General features: G+C 51.5%; 6 protein-coding genes across 6 annotated transcripts; 2 read left to right on the forward strand and 4 right to left on the reverse strand.

Annotated features, from left to right (window-relative positions):
- Positions 1 to 2,620: 2,620 nt before the first annotated feature.
- On the forward strand, positions 2,621 to 4,667 carry sidI (putative long-chain-fatty-acid-CoA ligase; the record flags this gene model as incomplete). Its single annotated transcript, XM_035503334.1, has 5 exons — positions 2,621 to 3,026; positions 3,084 to 3,381; positions 3,434 to 3,813; positions 3,870 to 4,199; positions 4,327 to 4,667. The coding sequence occupies 5 exons, from the start codon at positions 2,621 to 2,623 to the stop codon at positions 4,665 to 4,667; spliced, it is 1,755 nt and encodes a 584-aa protein (XP_035359227.1).
- A 3,083-nt stretch (positions 4,668 to 7,750) lies between these two features.
- On the reverse strand, positions 7,751 to 10,001 carry AtWU_08227 (uncharacterized protein; the record flags this gene model as incomplete). The annotated part of the gene is made up of 2 exons (XM_035503335.1): positions 7,751 to 9,720; positions 9,797 to 10,001. The coding sequence occupies 2 exons, from the start codon at positions 9,999 to 10,001 to the stop codon at positions 7,751 to 7,753; spliced, it is 2,175 nt and encodes a 724-aa protein (XP_035359228.1).
- Positions 10,002 to 10,782: 781 nt separating this feature from the next.
- AtWU_08228 (metal homeostatis BSD2 family protein) lies at positions 10,783 to 12,035 on the reverse strand (the record flags this gene model as incomplete). Its single annotated transcript, XM_035503336.1, has 3 exons — positions 10,783 to 11,364; positions 11,429 to 11,926; positions 12,012 to 12,035. 3 exons carry the CDS (start codon positions 12,033 to 12,035, stop codon positions 10,783 to 10,785), a joined length of 1,104 nt encoding a protein of 367 aa, XP_035359229.1.
- A 463-nt stretch (positions 12,036 to 12,498) lies between these two features.
- AtWU_08229 (ubiquinol-cytochrome c reductase complex assembly factor 2) lies at positions 12,499 to 12,959 on the forward strand (the record flags this gene model as incomplete). Its single annotated transcript, XM_035503337.1, has 2 exons — positions 12,499 to 12,513; positions 12,597 to 12,959. The coding sequence occupies 2 exons, from the start codon at positions 12,499 to 12,501 to the stop codon at positions 12,957 to 12,959; spliced, it is 378 nt and encodes a 125-aa protein (XP_035359230.1).
- A 333-nt stretch (positions 12,960 to 13,292) lies between these two features.
- AtWU_08230 (3-oxoacid CoA-transferase) lies at positions 13,293 to 14,975 on the reverse strand (the record flags this gene model as incomplete). Its single annotated transcript, XM_035503338.1, has 3 exons — positions 13,293 to 13,606; positions 13,663 to 14,842; positions 14,913 to 14,975. The coding sequence occupies 3 exons, from the start codon at positions 14,973 to 14,975 to the stop codon at positions 13,293 to 13,295; spliced, it is 1,557 nt and encodes a 518-aa protein (XP_035359231.1).
- Positions 14,976 to 15,959: 984 nt separating this feature from the next.
- Positions 15,960 to 20,378, reverse strand: AtWU_08231 (ubiquitin-specific protease UBP2; the record flags this gene model as incomplete). Its single annotated transcript, XM_035503339.1, has 11 exons — positions 15,960 to 16,480; positions 16,538 to 16,709; positions 16,765 to 17,185; positions 17,242 to 17,920; positions 17,977 to 18,511; positions 18,565 to 18,653; positions 18,704 to 19,098; positions 19,149 to 19,194; positions 19,248 to 19,455; positions 19,507 to 20,255; positions 20,357 to 20,378. The coding sequence occupies 11 exons, from the start codon at positions 20,376 to 20,378 to the stop codon at positions 15,960 to 15,962; spliced, it is 3,837 nt and encodes a 1,278-aa protein (XP_035359232.1).
- Positions 20,379 to 20,693: the final 315 nt, after the last annotated feature.

Consider the following 20,693-nt stretch of genomic DNA (forward strand, 5'->3'; position numbering starts at 1 on the left):
ATGTTGACTGCTCCAAAGAATGAGCGACTGCGGTCACCGACGGGATCATAAAGGAAAGCAGCTTAATTATGAGTGTCGCACAGAGACACTTTTTCAACGCAGGAACTGTGCAGGTCACAAACCATTCATCGTCATTGGCAGTGGGCCCGGGGGGTATGTACCACGCACGGCCATTGGGCGATGGGGGGTAAGCAAGTGGGGGGGAACAAGACCCAAGGCTTCAAGGCTTTGGCGGTCGAACCGTGGGCGGTATTGGGATGTGCAGGAGAGTGGCCGGGCGGGATTCCAGCCTAATCCTGGCTCGGGCGGTGCGCGCGGAAAACCACACGCGCCTCGGTCCTTTTGATTTGGCGCTCGGTGGGGGTTGCCGCCGGTCCGGCCATTTCTCCGACTTTCGGACAGGGATTATCTGATTAGATCATCTGATGATCTGATTAGATCGGTACTGTCATGACTGGTCCCGTTCGTCTCCAATACACCGCTGTAACAAACCGACCCAGACCGGCCCAGGGTATTCTGTTTTGCAAAACAGCGATCGATGCAGCACAGGGGATCCTTGCCCGGAGCAGTCTGCATAGATCTCTGTACGGCTACAGCCGACATTGCTGCTTTGAGATGATGATTGGCGCCTTTTGATCAGCACGTGTGGTTCTAGCCCATGTCTATTTATGCACCTGCCACGTCTAATGCCGATGAGCTGGTGGCCTAGGACCTCGGCCCCTCGCCGGTTGAGTACGTACCTGGAGGGGTTCCTCTATGCTGTAGGAGCTCCCCTCATGCTGCATACATAGCTCTTCGCTTCCATGGTCCGGATCCACCCTGATGACTCCAACTGCTCGAGCAGCTAAAAGTAGGTGTACTTTGTATGGGAGGGATATTATCTGATCCGCGGTGGGTAATAAAAGGCAGCTGGTTCTCCATATGGTGGTGCCATGGGAGATTTCTTCTGCCTGATCATGGGGCACTTGGGTCTTGATGATAAGGTAATGAATTGTTAGAGACTGAGACCAGATTAAGAGCTAGCGGTGACGATTCAGGGTCCAGGCGATCCTTCCGAATTGAAGTAATGAAAACCGATTCCGAGAGACACATGGAAGCGGAAGTACTCCGCTAGCTCAGCTCCATAATATTGCTGCTGTTAGTGCTAGAAGGCTGGATGCCGGGTAGGGGATCGGATGTTGCCGGTAGATGCTTCCCGATACAGCTCAAGGCCTGCGTAGCACTTTGGCCTCTGAGATTTCGCTGCGCATTCGGAGACAGTCATTACTTTTAGTACTGATAGGCCGATAGTAGGAAGTTGAGAAAGTGCAATGGTCGGACACGCCTTCATTTTATCTGCTAGATGCTGGAAGCGGAGTCCAGTTCAGCGGGACCGTTTTCATCTGCATAATGCGGGCTGTTATAAGTTCCCATCGGTATACATTCGGATATATATATGAATTAGTGTTAGGCCCGTATCGAGGGCATGACCTAGATACTAATATTTCTTCAAATCCCCTGCAGTCCATGGCTGCTCTCATATATAACATACCCACTGCATCGTACTTAATGGGTTTTAACGTTTGGCACGAACGTTCAGTTCCTTCCAAAGTTAGGCAGAGGATGGTGGAAAAGGCTGAAGAGCAAGTGGAGTGACCATAATATATTATAGTGCCAGTCCCGCGCCTAAATTTTCTCGTTCATGATCCAATGGTCAAAGGTAGCAAGAGCCACACTAGACGTGACGTCTAGCAAGGCGCTGGTGCCTAACAGCACTCCTGACGCCTCCCTTGCAGTAGGAAATATTTCAAGTTATAGAGTTACGACATTCATTTAAGCCAAATAATAACCATAAAGCCTATTCAAGGAAGATGCAGTAGCAACTTTCACAATAGTTGGTCTGCCAAAGTAAGGGATACTCCTGACAGCGTACTAAATGCATGATCGGTTGTATAAGCCAGCAGTCAGCAGCAAGTCACCAAAATCGGATGGAATTAACACGATCAGGTCGAACAGCGCTTTGGAAGGGAAGGACAAGTAATGCTACAGGGGGAGGGATGGTGGAACGGGTGGAAAAGCAAAGCCCTGAACAGAGTTTTGCAGTCCCCGGTTAATATCCACCCGCGTTATCTGATCCGGGCTTCGTTTCCAGCACACGCCAGAACACGGAAGCGATGGCATCAGCGGCGGCCTTAAGCGACGCTACGGCAACGCTACTAGTTAGTTTCTGCACCGCTCAGGACTCCTTGGCCGGTAAAATCGGGTTGTAGAATGGCAGGATTCCCGGCAATTCCTCCTCCAATGCACGCACTGGTCATTGTCACACCCTGCAAATAAATATCTCAATGGGAAATTTTCTGACTGGGTCTAGGAGTGGAGATGACACCCGCCAGCTTTAGAGTAAAAGTTGCCCTATTGGGTACCGACAGCCGAAACGGCCAAGTTTCGGAACCACAGGAAGACGGATTCATCCTGTTGCAGACTAGTCGCAGGCAAGGAAAGGCCTGGAGTCGCGTAGGAGCGGGTACCGAGGTATGCCAGAGGCAGATAATATAAGTCTGGGACGAGATGCCCCGATCTGATAAGATCCCACGAGTTTTGCCCTGTCTCTCACTCCCCTCCCCCGGCAAAAATATCCATCATGGCGACTGTCCGGCGTCTTCAGCAAACCCTTTCCCACTTCCAACCGCCCAAACCGACCCAGAAACTCTCAATTGTCCATGGTCCGACCGAGCCGGCTCTCCTGGACATCACTCTGGGTGAGCTTCTAACTCTGCAAAGCCTTCAGTATGGCGATTATGAGTGTCTGGTCTTCCCCTGGACGGGAGCCCGCTGGACCTACTCTAACCTGAATGCGGAGGCCAACCGGCTGGCTCGTGGTCTTCTGGCCATGGGCATTAAAAAAGGCGATCGCATTGGTGTTATGGCTGGTAACTGCGAGCAGTACATCTCTGTTTTCTTTGCCGCGGCCCGAGTGGGAGCCATCCTGGTGGTTCTAAACAACACTTACACACCCAGGGAGCTCTACTATGCGTTGGATCACACCGGTTAGTAGAGCCGATTGCGCGCATCCAGTAAGTCAATGCTGATTCGAATAATTCTAGACTGTCGCGTGGTATTCATGACTCCTCGCATTGGTCGTCACACACTGGAAGGCGTGCTGGCCGAACTGGGCCCACAGCCGAAGCAGAACGGCAAGTCGGCCGCGCTGGAGGAGATCGTCATTCTGCGCGGAGAATATCAAAACTTCAGCACCTACCACGATGTCATTCAGCGGGGAGAGAAGCTTCCTAACTCTGCTTTGCCGGATCGCGAAGCCGAATTGCGACCAGACGATGTGTGCAACCTCCAATTCACAAGTGGATCGACCGGTAACCCCAAGGCCGCCATGCTAACCCATCAGTAAGCCATTCTTCCTGCACCTGTAGCATAGTATATGAACTAACTCCTCTAGCAACCTGGTTAACAACTCTCGATTTATCGGCGACCGCATGGACCTAACCTCCTTCGACATTCTGTGCTGCCCTCCGCCCCTCTTCCACTGCTTCGGACTGGTTCTGGGTATGCTCGCGGTAGTCACCCACGGCTCCAAGATCGTCTTCCCCAGCGAGACATTCGACCCTAAGGCCGTTCTCCACGCCATCTCCGACGAGAAGTGCACTGCGCTTCACGGTGTTCCCACGATGTTCGAAGCGATCCTGAGTCTCCCCAAGCCCCCCAACTTTGACACCAAAAACCTCCGCACGGGTATCATCGCCGGCGCACCGGTTCCTCGTCCGTTGATGAAGCGTCTTTTCGAAGAGCTCAACATGACCCAATACACCAGCAGCTATGGTGCGTTTCCCCCAGTTCATCTTCTATCGTTATCAGCGCGCGCTAACACCATCTAGGCCTGACCGAAGCCTCCCCCACCTGCTTCAACGCCGTCACGACCGACACCATCGAGACGCGCCTCACAACCGTCGGCAAGGTGATGCCGCACGCGCGAGCCAAGATCATCGACACACAAGGCAACATTGTGCCCGTAGGCGAGCGCGGAGAGCTCTGCATCGCCGGGTATCAACTGACAAAGGGATACTGGAACAACCCAGAGAAAACAGCGGAGACGCTAATCACCGACCCAGACGGCACCACGTGGTTGAAGACCGGAGACGAAGCGATCTTCACACCGGAGGGGCGTTGTTCAATCACGGGCCGATTCAAGGATATAATCATCCGAGGTGAGTGCTATTTCTATTCCTTCCAAACTTTGTGCATTCCATTTTGCATACTATTTGCAACCCCACCATACCATACATACATACATACATACTACTGGTATGCTAACCATGATACACACAAACACAGGTGGAGAAAACATCTACCCATTAGAAATCGAAGAACGCTTGGCGGCTCACCCAGCCATCGAAGTTGCGTCGGTGATCGGCATTCCCGACGCCAAATACGGCGAGGTAGTGGGTGCGTTCATTGCCGTGGCGGCAGGATACGAGGATAAGAAACCATCCGTGGAGGAACTGCGGAATTGGACGCGAGAGACGCTGGGTCGGCATAAGGCGCCGCAGTATGTGTTTGTGTTTGGAGAGGAGGGCGTGGATCGCACGGTGCCGGTGACGGGGAGTGGAAAGGTGCGAAAGGTGGATTTGCGGAAGATTGCGGCGGGAGTGTTGGAGAGGAGGGGTGGTAACTAGCGATGTGTATGATTCCTTTAAAGTTGGATATTTTGTATATAGATTGATTGAATACCCAGAATGATTCACAGTTATAGAACAGTTTTACAGTCACAGCTTTCTACGTTCTACAGATACTACCCTGAAATGATCATCAGGAACAAGATCAAAAACAGGAACTGACCTGCAGCAGATCAAACATGCATACTGTACAACACGCACAGCAAACACGAGAAATCGGAAACAACAATAACCCCCACTAATCCAGGCAAACTCTACTTAAAACCTAAAGCCATACTCAAATCAACCCCAACCAACCAACAGGTAAACATCATAGATTGAGAAAGATGGAAGAAGAATCAGATTAGATAATCGCATCATCTAATCTGATGGAGGAACGGAAAAAAAAAAGAAAGCGAAAGAAACCGGCGACGCGTCCTGACTCTTCGGTTCCAGTCTGCCCCACCACACCTTTTCCCAATCAGAAATTACTTGTCTTGGCACGCACACAAACACGAGCACAATTAATTTGTTGTTTGTGGTTCTCCACTGCTCATTTACGAGCTGCAGAAAATGGGCCGGTTTCGGGGGAGGATTTACCCACTCTGAATTCTATTTGCACGAGGGTTGGAGTGGCGATGGTGCAATATTGAATGTGAGAATTGTCTATAGTGCTTGAGTCAGGGGACAGTCTCTATATTTTCTAGTCAGATAATATGCTATGTTATGCTTGACTACGCAGTAGATATCAGTGTGTGCGAAGTAATTTCTCAACAAGGGTAGATTTGTAATGAGCGGGACAGAAGATCCACTCAAGTGCTCATGCCATGCCATACCTGCCATGCCAGCCATGCCGTGGATATTAATTCGGCCTAGACTAGGGAAGCTGTGCGCACTGCATCGTGCATACTGCAACTGCATGAGGTTTTAGCCGAGTTAACTCCATGCTGCGGAGTTTAGCATGGAGTGGGCTCGCAAGATAGAGCTGGGTTTGGATCTAATCTAATCAGAAGATGCAAGAGCATCTAATCTATCTTCATCTTGAGCTGACATTCTCAACAGTGATATTACCACTGAGTGTCACTGTTATTGTCTTTATCTAAGGACTTCACATAATGATAGTACAATAGATGTAACTTGGCCGCTATACATCGTGTGCATACAGAGATTCTTAACGATGAATCACCCATGAGATGCCCTTCACCCACCACCACCTAACCTACAGATTACATACGCTCCTAAACACCCCTCAGAGACACCAGCAGCTACCCTATAATCAAAAAAGAAAGCATACTTCCATTCCATTTGCAAAACCACTCCCCAAATACACCCAGTCACCCTCCCAAACATACGTATCTAACCCGTTCACAAACCCGTAAACAAAACCAGTAATTCCCAAACAATACCGTAACTAAACTCTCCAATACACGCCAAGGCGTAATGATCATCGGACCACCATACCCTTTTCATCTCTCGATATTTATTATTCGCCATGACCGAGGATTTTTCTCACTGGCGCGCTAACCTTTGATTTTTAGTTTTTTAGTGTCTCGTGGGATGCTAGACAATGGATTTTATTATGTCATAGGGGGTGGAGGGGGGAATTATTTGCATGTGGTTGACGCTAATCATCAACACTAATTTGCTTTGTTTGCTACTATTTCTGAATGTTAGTATTATTCCATTTACATAGATTTATATGCTATGTATGCACTGTTCATAGTTTAGATGTACTTTGTACACTATACCTATACCCATACCTACTGATATCCAGCTACAAGAATACTATTAGACATACACACACAATAAACCCCTCAAGATCCTCACAAAGCACAATGACTCACAAGACAGCCAGACCGACAAGCAGAACACGACCCCAACCCAACTGACCCAACAAAAACCCCACTAAAACCCGGTGATCCCATCCCAAGTACTTACTCCATACTCGTACATATGTACCTAACCTGCATCATGATCCATCCATCCCCTCATCCCTAAGTACCCAGTAGCCCAGCATTCAACACCACTAACCAATAACATCCCACCTAATAACCCCTCCTGCACGGTCATCCCAAATCCCAGGAAACATAACTGGCCCAAACCCCCAACTAAGTCGAAACTAAACCTGCAGATTCTCTGCAAAGTAAGTGGGTGGATCTACACCCTCTCATCTCATCTCACACACATCATGCTATCCTATCCATGTGCTACTAGTCTAGTACTTGCTCATCAGCTGAACATCCCATCCAATCCAATCCACCTAATTACAAACAAAAGCGGAGTATACTCCGTGCATACTTACCTAGACAGGAGAGTCAGTCCGAAAATGGGCCATTTAATACTCTATCGTGATTGACTGCTTCACTTACCTTCACCGGCTGGGGCTGGGGCTGGGGCTGAGCTCGGCATTGCATTCGGAGTTGACATTTGCTTTTTTTTTTATCGGACATTGCTTGTTTCAACTAATGGAGATGGTCTGATTGGTGCATACTATAAGGAGAAGTACATGAGTGGGTTGGAGATATGGGGGGAAAGTTCGTATTCTGAGACGTGCTTGCTAGCTAGCCTAGCTTCTCTGCTTATTTTGCGTGGGGTTTGATTGGAGGGTTATGGGTATTTGGTGAGGGGTTTTTTACTTTGTGTTGGGCAGGCAGGGATATGGAATTGGGGAGAATGAGATGGTAATGTGGTTACCTGATCGGTGGTGGGTTTGCGAGGGGTGGTGGTGGTGGTGTAGATGATTCTATTTTGTAAGTGTTTAGTAATTGGGAATGTGGGAGTGGGATGGGTGGTTTACTAGCTACGTAGTAGCTACTAGCTTGGGAGGTAGTGGTCTTTCTCAGGGGGAGGGGAGGGTAGGTACTATCATTATGCTACTGTGAGTCTCCTGATGTCTATCAGAGGATAGTGCTGTAGCAGCTTCAGCTTCAGCTTCATATTCAAGGTATATCAGTATATCAATTGCAGTTACATATCATCAAATGCATATCGCTCAAATGCCCCAAAACATCAATAGTATATCATATCATATCACAATCACAACTCGAACATATCCCAGGATATAACCAAAAGATTAATCATGCCATATGCAGTCAAACCAATGTCTAGCAACTCACTGCATAAACAGACATACAAGCAGCAACAACCAGATCCAACATCTTGATACCCTCATCTTCGATAATCAGCTTACCCAATTTCGCAGACTTCCCCCGTAACCCTCCGCCTGCGCGCTCCCGTGCAAGAGAAAGATCCAGACGGTCCTCACTCGGTGGCCGGCGCAAAAGCCCTGATTTCTCGCGCTCTTCGAGATCTCCGGCCCCGCTGCTCGTGCTGCTATTCGAGGGGTTCCGTGTGTGGTGGCTAGGGCCGATGTTGTCGCCGATGGAGGTAATACTGGCCCCGGAGCGAGCGCGAGGTCGCGTATACTTGTTCGGGTTGAGGAGGCGGGCGAGAGAGTCACGTTTCGAGGAAGGGTTTGCGGAGGTAGGAGTTTGCGGAGAGGAGAGGTAGGAATCCGTTGGGGGCGAGGTAGGATGATAGGGTGCGTATGTGGGAGTGGGCTGGTGAAGATGGCCGGTTCGAAAGGGCGTGTTGAAGCGGATCTCGGCGACAGTGATGGCAGGGGGTTCAGGGGTGGAGGTCGGGTGGTGATGGTGGCTGCTGGCGTTGGGGAAGCCAGGGGTGGGTATCATGTGTTTGCATTTAAGGCTGCGGCCGTTGACGCTCGTTGTAAACGTGCAGATGCCATTCCAAGGTGAGTTGAAGGTGTAATAACCGCTCTTCAGCTTGGAGTGAGGAGGGGCATGCGGTTTCGTGGGACTGCCACTGGCAGTGCTGTCCAGGGACGGACGACCCGGGAGGTCCAAGGAGCCTCGCGACTCCTCTTGGAAGTATGGTCTTGAGACGCAGAGCTTGCGGTGGAATCGTCGAGGCTGAGATGGCTCATTGGGAATGGAAGTAGGAGGTGGAAGGTCGGCCAAATCAGCCAACGGGTGTTTGGACGACGAGAACGAGATGGATTGGCCGCCTGGGAGGTTTATCCCCAGACTCGCAAGGGAGAGCGGCTCGTTCTGCGCCGTGAATCGATTATACCCCGGGGTAAGGATATCGATGTCGATAGGCCCACCATCCATCCGGGGCGTTGACATGGTCGCAACATTCCACTGACTGCCATGCGTAGGATCGCGACGAATCAAGGTGATATGGAATCCCGGACGATCAGGCACCACTCTGTCATGCGGCCTCTGGCGAGGGGACTGGCCCGGACTTCTGGCAGGACTCCTCGCTGGGCTTCTCGACGGTGACCCCAGAAACGAATGCGATGGACTTCCATGAGCAGAATGCGGTCTAACGGGAGGTCGTCTTGAATCCAGACTTGCCCGACCTCCAGACATGGCATCATATTTCTCCTTCCACGTTTCCTGGCCCTTTGCCAGGTACCCCGACAGCGCAGTGCTCCACCGGTTGGCTCTTTTCGCTGGCAGCGGGTCTAGAGGCGGTCCCAGAACGGGCTCTTCTCTCGGAACAGCAGGCAGTGGCCGCGAAGGGCGCGCAGCCATGGGATCGTCAAGCGGCGCGGACTCGAGGACGGGGTCGCGATGGACCGGCGCAAAAGGCGGGGTGACAGGGTTGTAATCGTTCGCATGAGCAGGGCCCTGGAAACTCGGACGGGGAGGCAGGGCAGGGCGCTGCAGATCTGGATTCAACGGCGACGGCGCTCCCTGCGACTGCCAGGAAGTTGGGCGAGGGCGCGCAGGAGGAGGAGGAGCGGTCGCATCGACCTTGGGTGCGCCCGCGCCAGGAACAGGCTTGCGCCGGACATTGTTCAATCGCGCAAACTCGCGCGAAGGGAGAGGAGCCTCCGCCTCGTCTCCAAGGGCTTCTTTCCGCAGCCTAGCCTCCTCTTCGCGTTCCTGCTCGTATTCCTGTAACAGGACGTCATCCTCGGGCGTGGCGACGTGCAAATAATATAGAGAGGAATTGATGGCTTCGGCCGAGACGCTGGACTTGGTAGCAGGTTTCAAGGGGGTAAGGAAGACATCTAGAGAACGGAAGAAAACAAGGGTCAGTTGATCTATCATATGCATGTTTGGTGCCACCGCTTCTGCGGGGCATTCCTGAGCGATCGGAATGGCAGGTAAGCGACATACCTCGACTGCCTGGGACCCGCACAATATACAGCACTAACGGATCCAACTTCTTCTGAGCAGGATTGCGCGGATAGGCAGGGGGATTGGAGGCAATTGCGGTGATGGAGGACAGCGAGCGAGCCTCGACGGGGGCTTTGGGGAGACTCGGCGGCGAGGCGGCCATCGGGGCGGAATCCCCATCCCCCGCGGCGTCAACCTTGGTCATGGAGAGAGAGGCGGGGGAGATGTCACGGAGAGGTGAATTTGACTGGATATAAAATGAAAATGAACATGAGGAGAAGAAGAGCGAGAGGTAACCACTTGTGATAATAGAAAGGGGAAAGACAAGAAAGGAAGGGGAAGAAGGAGAGCGGAAGACAAGAAGATCAACGCGGAGAAACCGGAGAGACCGCCAAGACGATCAGCATCGGGCAGCAAGCTCAAGCAGAACAATAGTCTGAGAGGACTTATTGAGAAACTGGCACACCGGGGCGACGGGGAACATCCCCAGTCGCAGGGCGGACGATCTTCAGCGGCGATGCTTCCATTCAAGGGTCCCGAAAATAAGGCTGCCTGCTGAAGGCAAATCGGAACGAGGCAACTCCCAATTGGCCCGAATGTCTCACTGTTTACCACTAGGAAAAGTCGTACAGAACAATAAGGAGTTAAAGAGATAGAAGTCGAATTGTTTCCACTTGGATTCACTTGCCAAAGGTATCTCGCAAACAAGATAATAAGGTATTCTAGACTACAGGCCCGGTAACTCGTGCAATAGCTGGAACCGACCATGATGTGTAAATGGTAGGAGAAAAAGAAAAAGAAAGGAAATAACGAAAAGATGAACCCGGTCAACGATAGGCTACCAATGCTCTGCAGGCTCCCATCCATCCTACAACTGGATCGTAGGGCCGATTATAAGAATAACGAAAACGTGCAAAGGAAGGAAAATGAACTCCGAATGCTCCCAAGTGAACTGTACCCAGACCAGACCAAGATTCCCATATTCCCTAAACAACCGTCTCCGATCGCTCGCCCTCTGCAATGACAGGAACGCTAAGCCCACGCTCAGGACTCTGTAACACCAGCTGCTCGTGACGGCGTGCCCGCAGGAAATCGCTGATAGCTCGAATCAGAATGAACCACCCGACAATCATCAAGACGTATGAAATCCATTCGCTCGTGGTGATAGAGGACACGGCACCGCCTCCGCCATCACCACCCGCACCACCATCGACATTATTCGGATCGAAGTTATGACTGTTCGGGTCCGGTGGTGTCACGTAATCGGCGCCTCCTTCATCCGATCCCTTCGACTCACTGCCACCCTTCATGTAGAAACCATATTGCACCAGCGTGAGGCCGAGACCAGCCCGGCTACCGTTTTTGGCTGCGTGCGTTGTGTGAAGCAAGTAGGTCAAGAGGAATCCAACCAACTGGAACGACATGGAGATCATGGCATTCCAGACAAACGAGAAAATCGATCCAACCGGCAATCCATCCACAAACACTTCGTCCGAAGAGATACCTGGTGCGAGAATTGTCGTCTCCCAATACGGCGGTGTAGCATCTGCGGCGGCCTCCTCGTAGGACTATAAAACAGCACATCATCAGCAACCATTATCCCATCGCAAATTCCACAAGGAATCAACCTACCGGAGGCAAATCCTCATTCTTTTCCCCGCGCTCCGGCTTAGCCGCCAGATTAGCAAAGACTCCATCATTCGACGAACTGATCACCCGGCTGGCCCCCGAACTGGGGGTACTGAAAGACGGCAGGATCGTTTGCCGTCGAGGAAGGCTTCCACCGATGCGCGAATCGCCAGACTGTTGCTCTGAACCGCTTGAAGAAGAAGACGCAGCCGCAGCGGCGCTGCTGGTGTCCGCCACCGGGCGGGAATCTGGCTGAGCCCGCATTAAGCGCTGACGATCGTCGGGCTCTTCATCGGACTCGGAATCGCTGCCATCACCGAACGCATCTGCCAGGGTTTGGTCTGCATGGTCTCTGTGGGGATCGTCGTGGAGGAGGCGTCTCGACGATGGTGAGGAGGAACGAGAGTGAAATGAGGGAGGCGGGGAGGAAGGTGTCGGTCGGAGAGGGATAGAGGAGTGTGACTGGGGGGTATCATCATCGTCTTCATCACGGGCGTTGACCTAAGCAGAAAGATCAGTACTTTGTTTTTCTGACATCCAAATGCCGAACCCGACGGCTTCTATCAAGAACGTGGGTGCCTCATACCCGTTGATAACGCTGCGAGCTCATGACGAGCTGAGCGAGCGGGAAACCGGGAAAGAGCGGAGTAAAGGACGGTGGGGACGAAACAAAAGAAATCAACGGCGTCGAAAGTAGGTATTAGAAGAGGGGCAATAAAAGGAGGCGCAAAGAACGTGGATGGGACTTTGAGGGGGGAGATTCAAAGGAGATGGGAAGGAGACGATCAGCTGGAGATGACGAGAGGAGAGAGAGAGAAGTCCAGGTCAGGCAATAAGGCAGCAGCATCAGCAGCATCAATCAGCATGCGGTGGCTGAGCCGGATTGCCGCCTCCGGATTGCCGCGCCCGTGACCGCCTTGCCGCCTCAGGCAATTCCGCTGTTTTTCGAGCATCTACAGACATCTAGATAGATTTCGAACAGTATCTCTCCAGCGCTTTTCTCATTCACAATACCCTCGCCTCTATCACTCACACTACAATCACACGAACCTCACACACACAGATATCCCACCATGGCATCCAACACAGTATGTCTACCCTCGCCACCCCAACCTAAACCCTCATCAAACCCTCTTCTTTTGCATCCCAGCTAACTAAACACCAACCACAGCAACGAATCACCACCCTCCTCAAACACTGGCCAACCGACAAAGTGCGCCCATCCTCCGTCTCCGTCCAGAACTACCTCCAAGCCTGCCTCCAACCCTCATCCACCGAACCCACCTCTCAGAAACAGCCCCAACAAGAAGGCCAATCACAGAAAGTCAACATCGACGAGAAATCCATCAACGCTCTCTCCTCCCTCCTCGAAGACCGCTACGCAAGACGCTACCCTCTGTCGCCGAGATTGCGCAGGCCGGCGAGTAACCCGGATCATTACGATAATGTGATTCGGGAGTTTGATGAGGCGCCGGACCGGGACTGGATGGGAAGGTTGAAGAAGAGGTTGGGTGGATTGTTAAGGTTGAGGTAGTTGGTTTGTCTTTGGGGATATTGGGGGATATTGGGGGAGAGGAGGGGAGTGGTGGTAGTGGCCATTTTCTATGGTGTTGTGTTGTATTAGTACTATGGGATGGTATGGGTGAAGAAGGGATTATAAAAAGTGGCTCTGGTTCTGGTTCGGGTTCTGTACTTTACGACCTTGTATATATAGTGTAATCTTTGGGTGAAGAAATTGGTATCTGTTCAATGGCATTATTTTGGATACAGCGTGGTATATATGGTGTGTTTAGGGATTCAGGTTAGTTGTCAATTGACAACGCCGAGTTATACATATTTGCAGTGAGGATCATCATGTCAATCAGATCTACAGCATCGGCTTGACATCATCAGCCACCTTGAATGGTGCCTCCGTCTTGCTCCGCACCTCATCTACGGTGACTCCATCGGCCAGCTCAACCAGCGTCAGTCCATCCGTAAAGTCAACGTCGAACACGCAGAGCTCGGTGATGATCCGGCTGACGCACGTCTTTCCGGTCAAGGGGAATTCGCACTGCTTCACGATCTTCGGACCGCCCTTCTTATCCGTGTGCTCCATGGTTACCACCACCTTGGTGGCGGAGGGGTTCGATACGAGGTCCATAGCTCCACCGAAGCCCTTGATCTTGCCAGGCAGCATCCCTAACAAACATTGTCAACCAGACACCCAAAAAAACAATTATACAAGGACCACTTACAGTTTGCCAAATCACCTCGGGCACTGACTTGCATAGCACCCAAAATAGTCAGATCGATCCGTCCCGAACGGATCATACCGAAGGACTCCTCGCTCCCGAAGCAAGCAGCTCCAGGCAACAGCGTGACCGTCTCCTTGCCAGCGTTGATGAGATCGGCATCCTCCTGTCCCTTCTGAGGGTACGGACCCAGACCCAGGATGCCGTTCTCAGACTGCAGCATGACCTCTACAGAGGGATCGACAAAGTTAGGCGCCAGCATGGGCATGCCAATACCCAAGTTCGCATACATCCCGTTCTTGAACTCCTTCGCCGCACGACGAACGATGCGCTCGCGCTTAGCAGCAGTATCACCCTTGCCCAGGGCAGCCGCCTCCTCACCCTCTTCCTTGGCAAAGGTATACTTTTCGATGTTCTTGGGGGCTGTGCTCTGAATCACCCGCTTGACATAGATACCCGGCAGATGAATAGCAGCGGGCTCAATCTCGCCCGGTTCAACAATATGCTCAGCCTCGACGATCGTCATCTTCGCATTGCGGCCCATTGCGCCATTAAAGTTAGCCGCAGCATAGCGGAACTGGCAGTTACCCAGCTTATCGGCCTTCCAGGCCTTGACAAACGCATAGTCACCCTTGATCGCTTCCTCCATGACGTAGCTCTTCTTATCGAAGACCTTGACATCCCTAGGCTCACTGTAGAGAGCGACAGTCCCATCAGAGTTATGCTTTAGAGGCAACTCGCCCGTCTGCACAACGGTACCACAGGCGGCAGGGGTATAGAAAGCCGGGATGCCCGCACCACCGGCACGACAACGTTCCGCCAAGGTACCCTGAGGTGTCAACTCGAGCTCGATCTCTCCGGTCAGGTACATGCGCTCAAAGGTCTTGTTCTCTCCCACATAACTAGCAATCATCTTCTTGATTTGCTTAGACTGGAGAAGGAGACCGAGACCTGCTCCGTCGACACCAGCATTGTTACTGACGACTGTCAATCCCGTGATGGAGGGATTCGCGCGCACCGCGCTGATCAGGGTGTCTGGTACACCGGAGAGACCAAAGCCACCGGCCAATAATGTCGAGTTGGACTTCATATCCTTGATTGCGATGTCTGCGGAAGACACAACCTTGTTGATCTCAGGTCGACGAATGCTGCTAGAGAAAGCACGTGCAAGGAATCGTTGGTGCTGGAGTAAATGCATATGTCAGAACTATCATTTCCAATTTAGTCACATTTGGTGACACAAAGATCCTTACCTTGCTGGGATCAGCAGAGAACTGCCGCGCAAGGCGCAGACATGTCGCCACTTGTGACGGCATGATGGACCACGAGTAGAGGTATATATGTATGTAACTTCAATAGTTACAGTTGGCAGTCAAATTGCGCAAAAGCCGTTAGGGTCCAGAGTTGACAATCACCCCCGAGACATAAGAAGGAAGAATGAAGGTATCAGAGGAACGTGAAGGAAGCGGAGAAGAGGAGGTTATATGAGGAATGGATAAGGACGGCCACATGCGGAGTTGCGGAACGCCAGCCGCCATGCCGCCTTCCCCGGAATTCTCCCCGCACTTGTACTGCCAACACATAACCTATATACTGAGGAGATCCGACCCCTTGGGTTAGTCTATTTTGTGTACCTCAATGATGGAAATGTAGATCTTTATTTTTCTACTCAACCGGTAAATTCTCATCCAGTTACTTCTTTGAAGGTCTTCTGGTGCAATGGTCTCAAATCCCATGCACAGACATGCGACGGTCATTCAGCCTGCAGGGCAGCTTCTCCCCCACTTGTGCTGCCGACTGTCGTTCCGATCCCGATCCGCGGCCCGCTTCGGACCCGCCGCCGAAGTCATGACTAAACTGACTGTCACTGCAGCATGCATAGATAGATTAGGTTCCTTTTATCTGAGGGATACAAGGCAGAAAATGACATGGTACATTATCATCAAATATCATGATAGAGGACATCACCTGCTATGTACAGGAAATCATGACAACATCTCCGCTAGCGCATGCACAAAGGATATCGTCAGAAAAGTTACACGCCCGCACAAACCAAACGGAACATCAATATAACTACAAGAATAGCCTGTATTCTCGCAGTCTTCCCCGCCTCATATCATCCAGCTCTAAAGTCTTTGCTCGGTCATAATGTCCAGTCCTGCAATTTACCTCTATAGCTGAACTGTAGGCGTCACCTAGAAGTCTAGGCCTAGTATGGATTTAGCCTCCATCGTCGCCCAGGCCCTTGCGCTTGAGTGGATTTAACGTCGAGTCTCGGACCGGCGGCTTGACCTCTGAGCCTACCACTTTACATGGTCTAAGTCAGTGCTTGTCTTCGGTGGCCAACCCCAGGCAGTCTTGCCGGATCCTGCATTGGCATCGTCTTTAGCCTCCGTCATGGGGTGATCGACTACCGTACCTGATCCGCCCTGGTCTGTCCAGATCTCGTCGTACGCTGGTGGATTCATGTCCACATCTTCATTGGCATTCGCCGTGGATTCTTCCAGGATTTCCCTGCAGACCGGGTCGGCGAGCCGATCCTTCATCGTGTCGTTGACGTATACCAGGAAGTATGGCGTGGGCGGGTTGGACTGCCCCTCGTCCTTGAAGATCTCATCCAGGTCGTTTACTTCGGTGACATAGTTGTCATTGTATTTCCTCCAGACGTTCCGTTCAAAGTCGAAGATGTAAATGTAGTAGTGGCCGAAGGAGACCGATCCGTGGTGGACGAAAACGGCATACAGGCGATAAGCCAGGTACTTGTAGTCAGCAAACTGAGCGGTGATCTTGTTCTGGGTCTCCTGGATTTGGTTTTCGATATCTGTTTCGAGTTAGCGCCTGCATACCAGAGGCCAAAACTTGGGAAGCGCGGACGCACAGTTCAAGTCAGCCTTTGCTATCTGAGAAAGCTGATCAACCTCGGTGATTATTTGCGTGTCAAAATTGATCGCGTCCTCTGCATAATCAGGCTCTTCTCTCATAGCTGCCAAGTCTTCGAGTACTTCCTTAGCGCTGTTGAGCAAACCCGCCGTATCCATGCCGTCGGAATCCTATATTATGAATTAGATGTCTGGGCCCACAACAAGCGATGCGGGCGCAACCTACCACTTGACGCAGTAACTCCGCACGGCGCGCCTCAAGCTCTCTGAGCGAGTTCTTCCATTGCCAACACTGCTGTCGCCGCTCCAGGAACTGCGGTTGCTGCGAGTCCATATATCGGTCAAGATAAATCGTCTCCTTCAATCCGAGATGGTGAGTGGACTTGAATGAGCGCTTCGTCGTGGGGTCAAACTGGACACGCTGAACCTGAATCTGAAGCACTGGCGGGAGCTTGCTGATAGCACCGTACTGCTCAGCCACCGAGTTCTCTACATTCACCTTCTGTACGTCAAAGGCACCGTCAATAGCTGCATAAATGTCACGAGGGCCAGTTGCAACATCGATTTTAATGTCACACCACCACTCTTCTTTGGACCGCACGCCTTTTTCTGAAGCAATATAAGATCGAGTTCTGCCGTAGAACAGACTATAGACAAGGCAGTCAGTCATGGGATATTCGTGCCCAGAAGGCTCCTGACTTACTCTTTCACTTGATCAATTTGCTCGCCCTCCGGAGAATGAGCAATGGGCCGGATAGCACATTGGCTCTGGAAAAGCACGTTGTTGATAACTTCCGTCACATCCTGCTGCGCTCCGATCTCTACCTCTTCTATAAGCTGCTTCTGGGGGTCGACTTGCGGGGTGGGTCGCGGAGGCACTGGCGGTGGTCGATTGGAAGGTTCGACATTGTCTATGGGTGTTGTATCGCCGGGGGACCCTAGTTCGGCGGAATCAGAACTAGGCTCATCCTGCACGTCTTTCAAGTCCAGATCAGCCGGAGGTTCGTTCTCTTTATCGTCAATCGGAGGAGATTTAATGTCATTCTTGACACCATCAGAGACAAGTGTGGCCTCGCTATCGACATCGCTAACTGTCGAGCGCTTGACACCCTCGCTTTCGGTAGCCGTCTGGTCCTCCGCTTCTTTCTCCACTTCCTTCTCCGGAATCGGTTGCGGCGGCCCAAGAGGTCCTAGTACCGGCATGCCGTTGATTTCACCTAGGGCACCCGCGGGCCTGTACGCGGAGATTGTAGACCGACGACGTATCGCTGCTTCGTTAGAAGGACTGATCAATGTCAACCGCGCCAACTCCTGGCCCGGTGTGACATGAGAGGATGGGGAAGTAATCATGTCTGAAAAAAGTGTCCTTAACTCTCTGAGAACTACATAGAATCTGCGTTAGTTTTACGGTCATACAAGTGAAATACAGCGCACTTACACCTTTGTGAACGTTCCACCTCCTTCTTAGAGACCTTGCGTGATCCAACCTGTTTCTTGCTCAGGCTCTCATCAGTCAAGTCCATCTTGAAACTCTCAAAATCCAAGACCATCTCCCTGTATGGGCGGACAGAGAAATAGAATTGTAGCAGACTATTGAGGTAGCATGTGTTGCCGATGTTCTGCAATCCAACGGGCCATTCCGACATATTACGGTCCGGCTTTGTATCATCAGAAACCATACTTCCCAGCAGCGTGCTATTCTTGTCTTTGGCAATTATGCGCAAGGCTTGATTGTACGTCTCAGCTTGTCCCGGGGCTTCATCGACGCATATCGTATAAGCCGCCATAATTGCTCCATCGTCAACGGTACGATCAGGAATTTGGAGAAGCCGGTAGGCATCCCCGATATCCATTTCACCCGCTGTCATCTCGCCAGTTCTGACGAAGTGTCGAAGAGCATCCGATTTCCGCGCCTCCGCAATAAATTCAACGGCACGGCGCGCAAGATCCCGGCTTGATGGTGTGTCATTGACCTGAAAAGGACATCAGCGCACATTTACATGGATTAGTAATTGGCGGCGTTTACCTTAGCTGTATACATGGCCATGATGAAGTCATCGCTTGTCTCTTCGCTCACACCAAGGTAAACTTGCGCTTGCTCAACAGTTGCCACTCCTTTGCCCTGTTAGCTGCAGATCTCGAACGCTCGCTGTGGGAGATCTCACTATCTTCGGCCGCTGACTTTATACGCTCGCTACGCCTACTGTCTCCAATCTTCCACAGTTCTCTGCGCGATTCTGTCTCCTGGGTGGTGGAGCTCAAGTAAGCATGGAAGGTCCCAATAATGCTGTCCTCGGTAAGCCGCGGATCGTCATGGGTCAAACCGAAGTACTTGTAAGCATTGATCACATCGTCATCAGTGTATTTGCCGTCGGCATAAGCCACTTGAACGGCCTGGTCAATGGCTTCAGCTTCGTAGCCCCCTCTAAGATTACCTATCGCCTTGAGACATTTCAGGTATGTGGGCATGCGACCAGGGTCTACGGCAACCTGGCGATTGAACGCCTCAATAATCAATTGCGCAGACATGTCTTCCACAACGCCCAGATCTTCGTAATAACTAAACCTTTGTCAGTCGACGTCAACAGGTCAAGTCCGTGTAGCACGTACGGAGCAGGGGGCATTTCGAATGAGTCGACATTGAGAGCCTTCTGGTCTGAAGGAGCTTGGTAAGCATGCGGCCTTCAAAAGAGTGGTGATTTGACCTACAGTCTAATGCTTCCAGAGCACTCAAGAGGTCATTCTTTGCTATTTGATATGAGAAGTCAACCTGGTGGCCCTTCTTCTCAAGTACTGGCCTCTGCTCGATGAGTACAGCAAGCTCATGTAGAACATCATCGAGGAATATTTTGAGTTGATCCTGGTAGGGGACTTCGGCCCAGGCGTTGGGGCGCGGAGGCTCCCAGAAACCTTCGTTCTATGTAGAGTTAGGTTTCAATGTCGCAGTAATCGGCAGGCATATACAGACCTTGACAGAGAAACCCAAAAACTCCAACAGGTCTTTGCAAGGCTTGCCTTCAACACCGAAGCACGCCATGAACCTCTTGTTGATCGCTGATATGGATTTACCCTGTTGACTGGGATTGAAGGCGTTGATGATATATGTGCGCAAGTTTTCCAAGACATTAATGGGCTGCGGCCGAGCTATCCCTTCCAGGCGCTCGGGGTGTGTTGCAATCGCCTCATCTGCTCGCTGCTGCAGCAACTCTGGATCGGTCAACAGCTGTACCCATTCCGGATGTAGCACAGGAGACACAATCCTGACGGACACAGTCGTTGGACAAGTGAGGTAGGAGCAGTCATAATGGAAAGTCTCCGCCACCTGGCCCTTGGGTGTAATTTCTTCTGCCGTTGCACCTCCTCTCTGCCTCCCTGACTTATATACCAGATGGTGTATGTGTCCCGGCACACTCTGGCTGCCGATCCCAGGTGTCGATGTCACGACCAGCTGCAGATGGTATCGGCACTTGGAGCATATCGCTGATACTTTGGTGGGGTTGCCTGAGCTGCTTCTCTGCTCTGGCTTTGGTAGGAAGCTTTGTTTCGATTTGATCACATAAGTGTGACGGCAAGCTGAAGGCGATATGAACTCTGACGGTCCAATATAGTGATCGGGGAAGACCGGGGGGACCTCCGACAGCAGGTTGCGGCCGGAGCCTGGAGGATGAACAGGGTCATAGTCGTGGATATCTTGCACAAGACGCGGGGCAGTCTTGCCTAGAAGAAGAGGAGATAATTATTAGTCCAACTGCGCATTCTCTGCAGGTGCCCAGGACGCTGGGAGAGTGATCCGGATTATAGGAGGCTGTGATGCATACCAGGCTTCTGCGGAGACGACATGGGTAGGCTCTTATGAGCTCACAGTTGCCGGCGAACCTTAGCAAACGAACTCTAAAGCTATTTGTGAGGTTATCCACATAAAGTCTGGAAATGAAAGGAAGAATAACGACGCGACTCTCTTGCAGGGATGATCCACGTTATTGTATCGAACACATTCGATTCTATTGGAAACAGAAAGCTGGACCGTTAGATCGTCGTAACAGCGGGGAGTCACTGCAGCAAGTGAGGCAGAGCAGGCGGCAAGTTCCCAGCGAACGACCCGCCACTCTCAACGCGAACAGCTTTAAAAATGATAGAAGACAACCACCAAGCGTG

Source organism: Aspergillus tubingensis (genome assembly GCF_013340325.1).
Source record: "Aspergillus tubingensis WU-2223L DNA, scaffold_9, whole genome shotgun sequence".
Classification (NCBI taxonomy): Eukaryota; Fungi; Ascomycota; class Eurotiomycetes; order Eurotiales; family Aspergillaceae; genus Aspergillus; species Aspergillus tubingensis.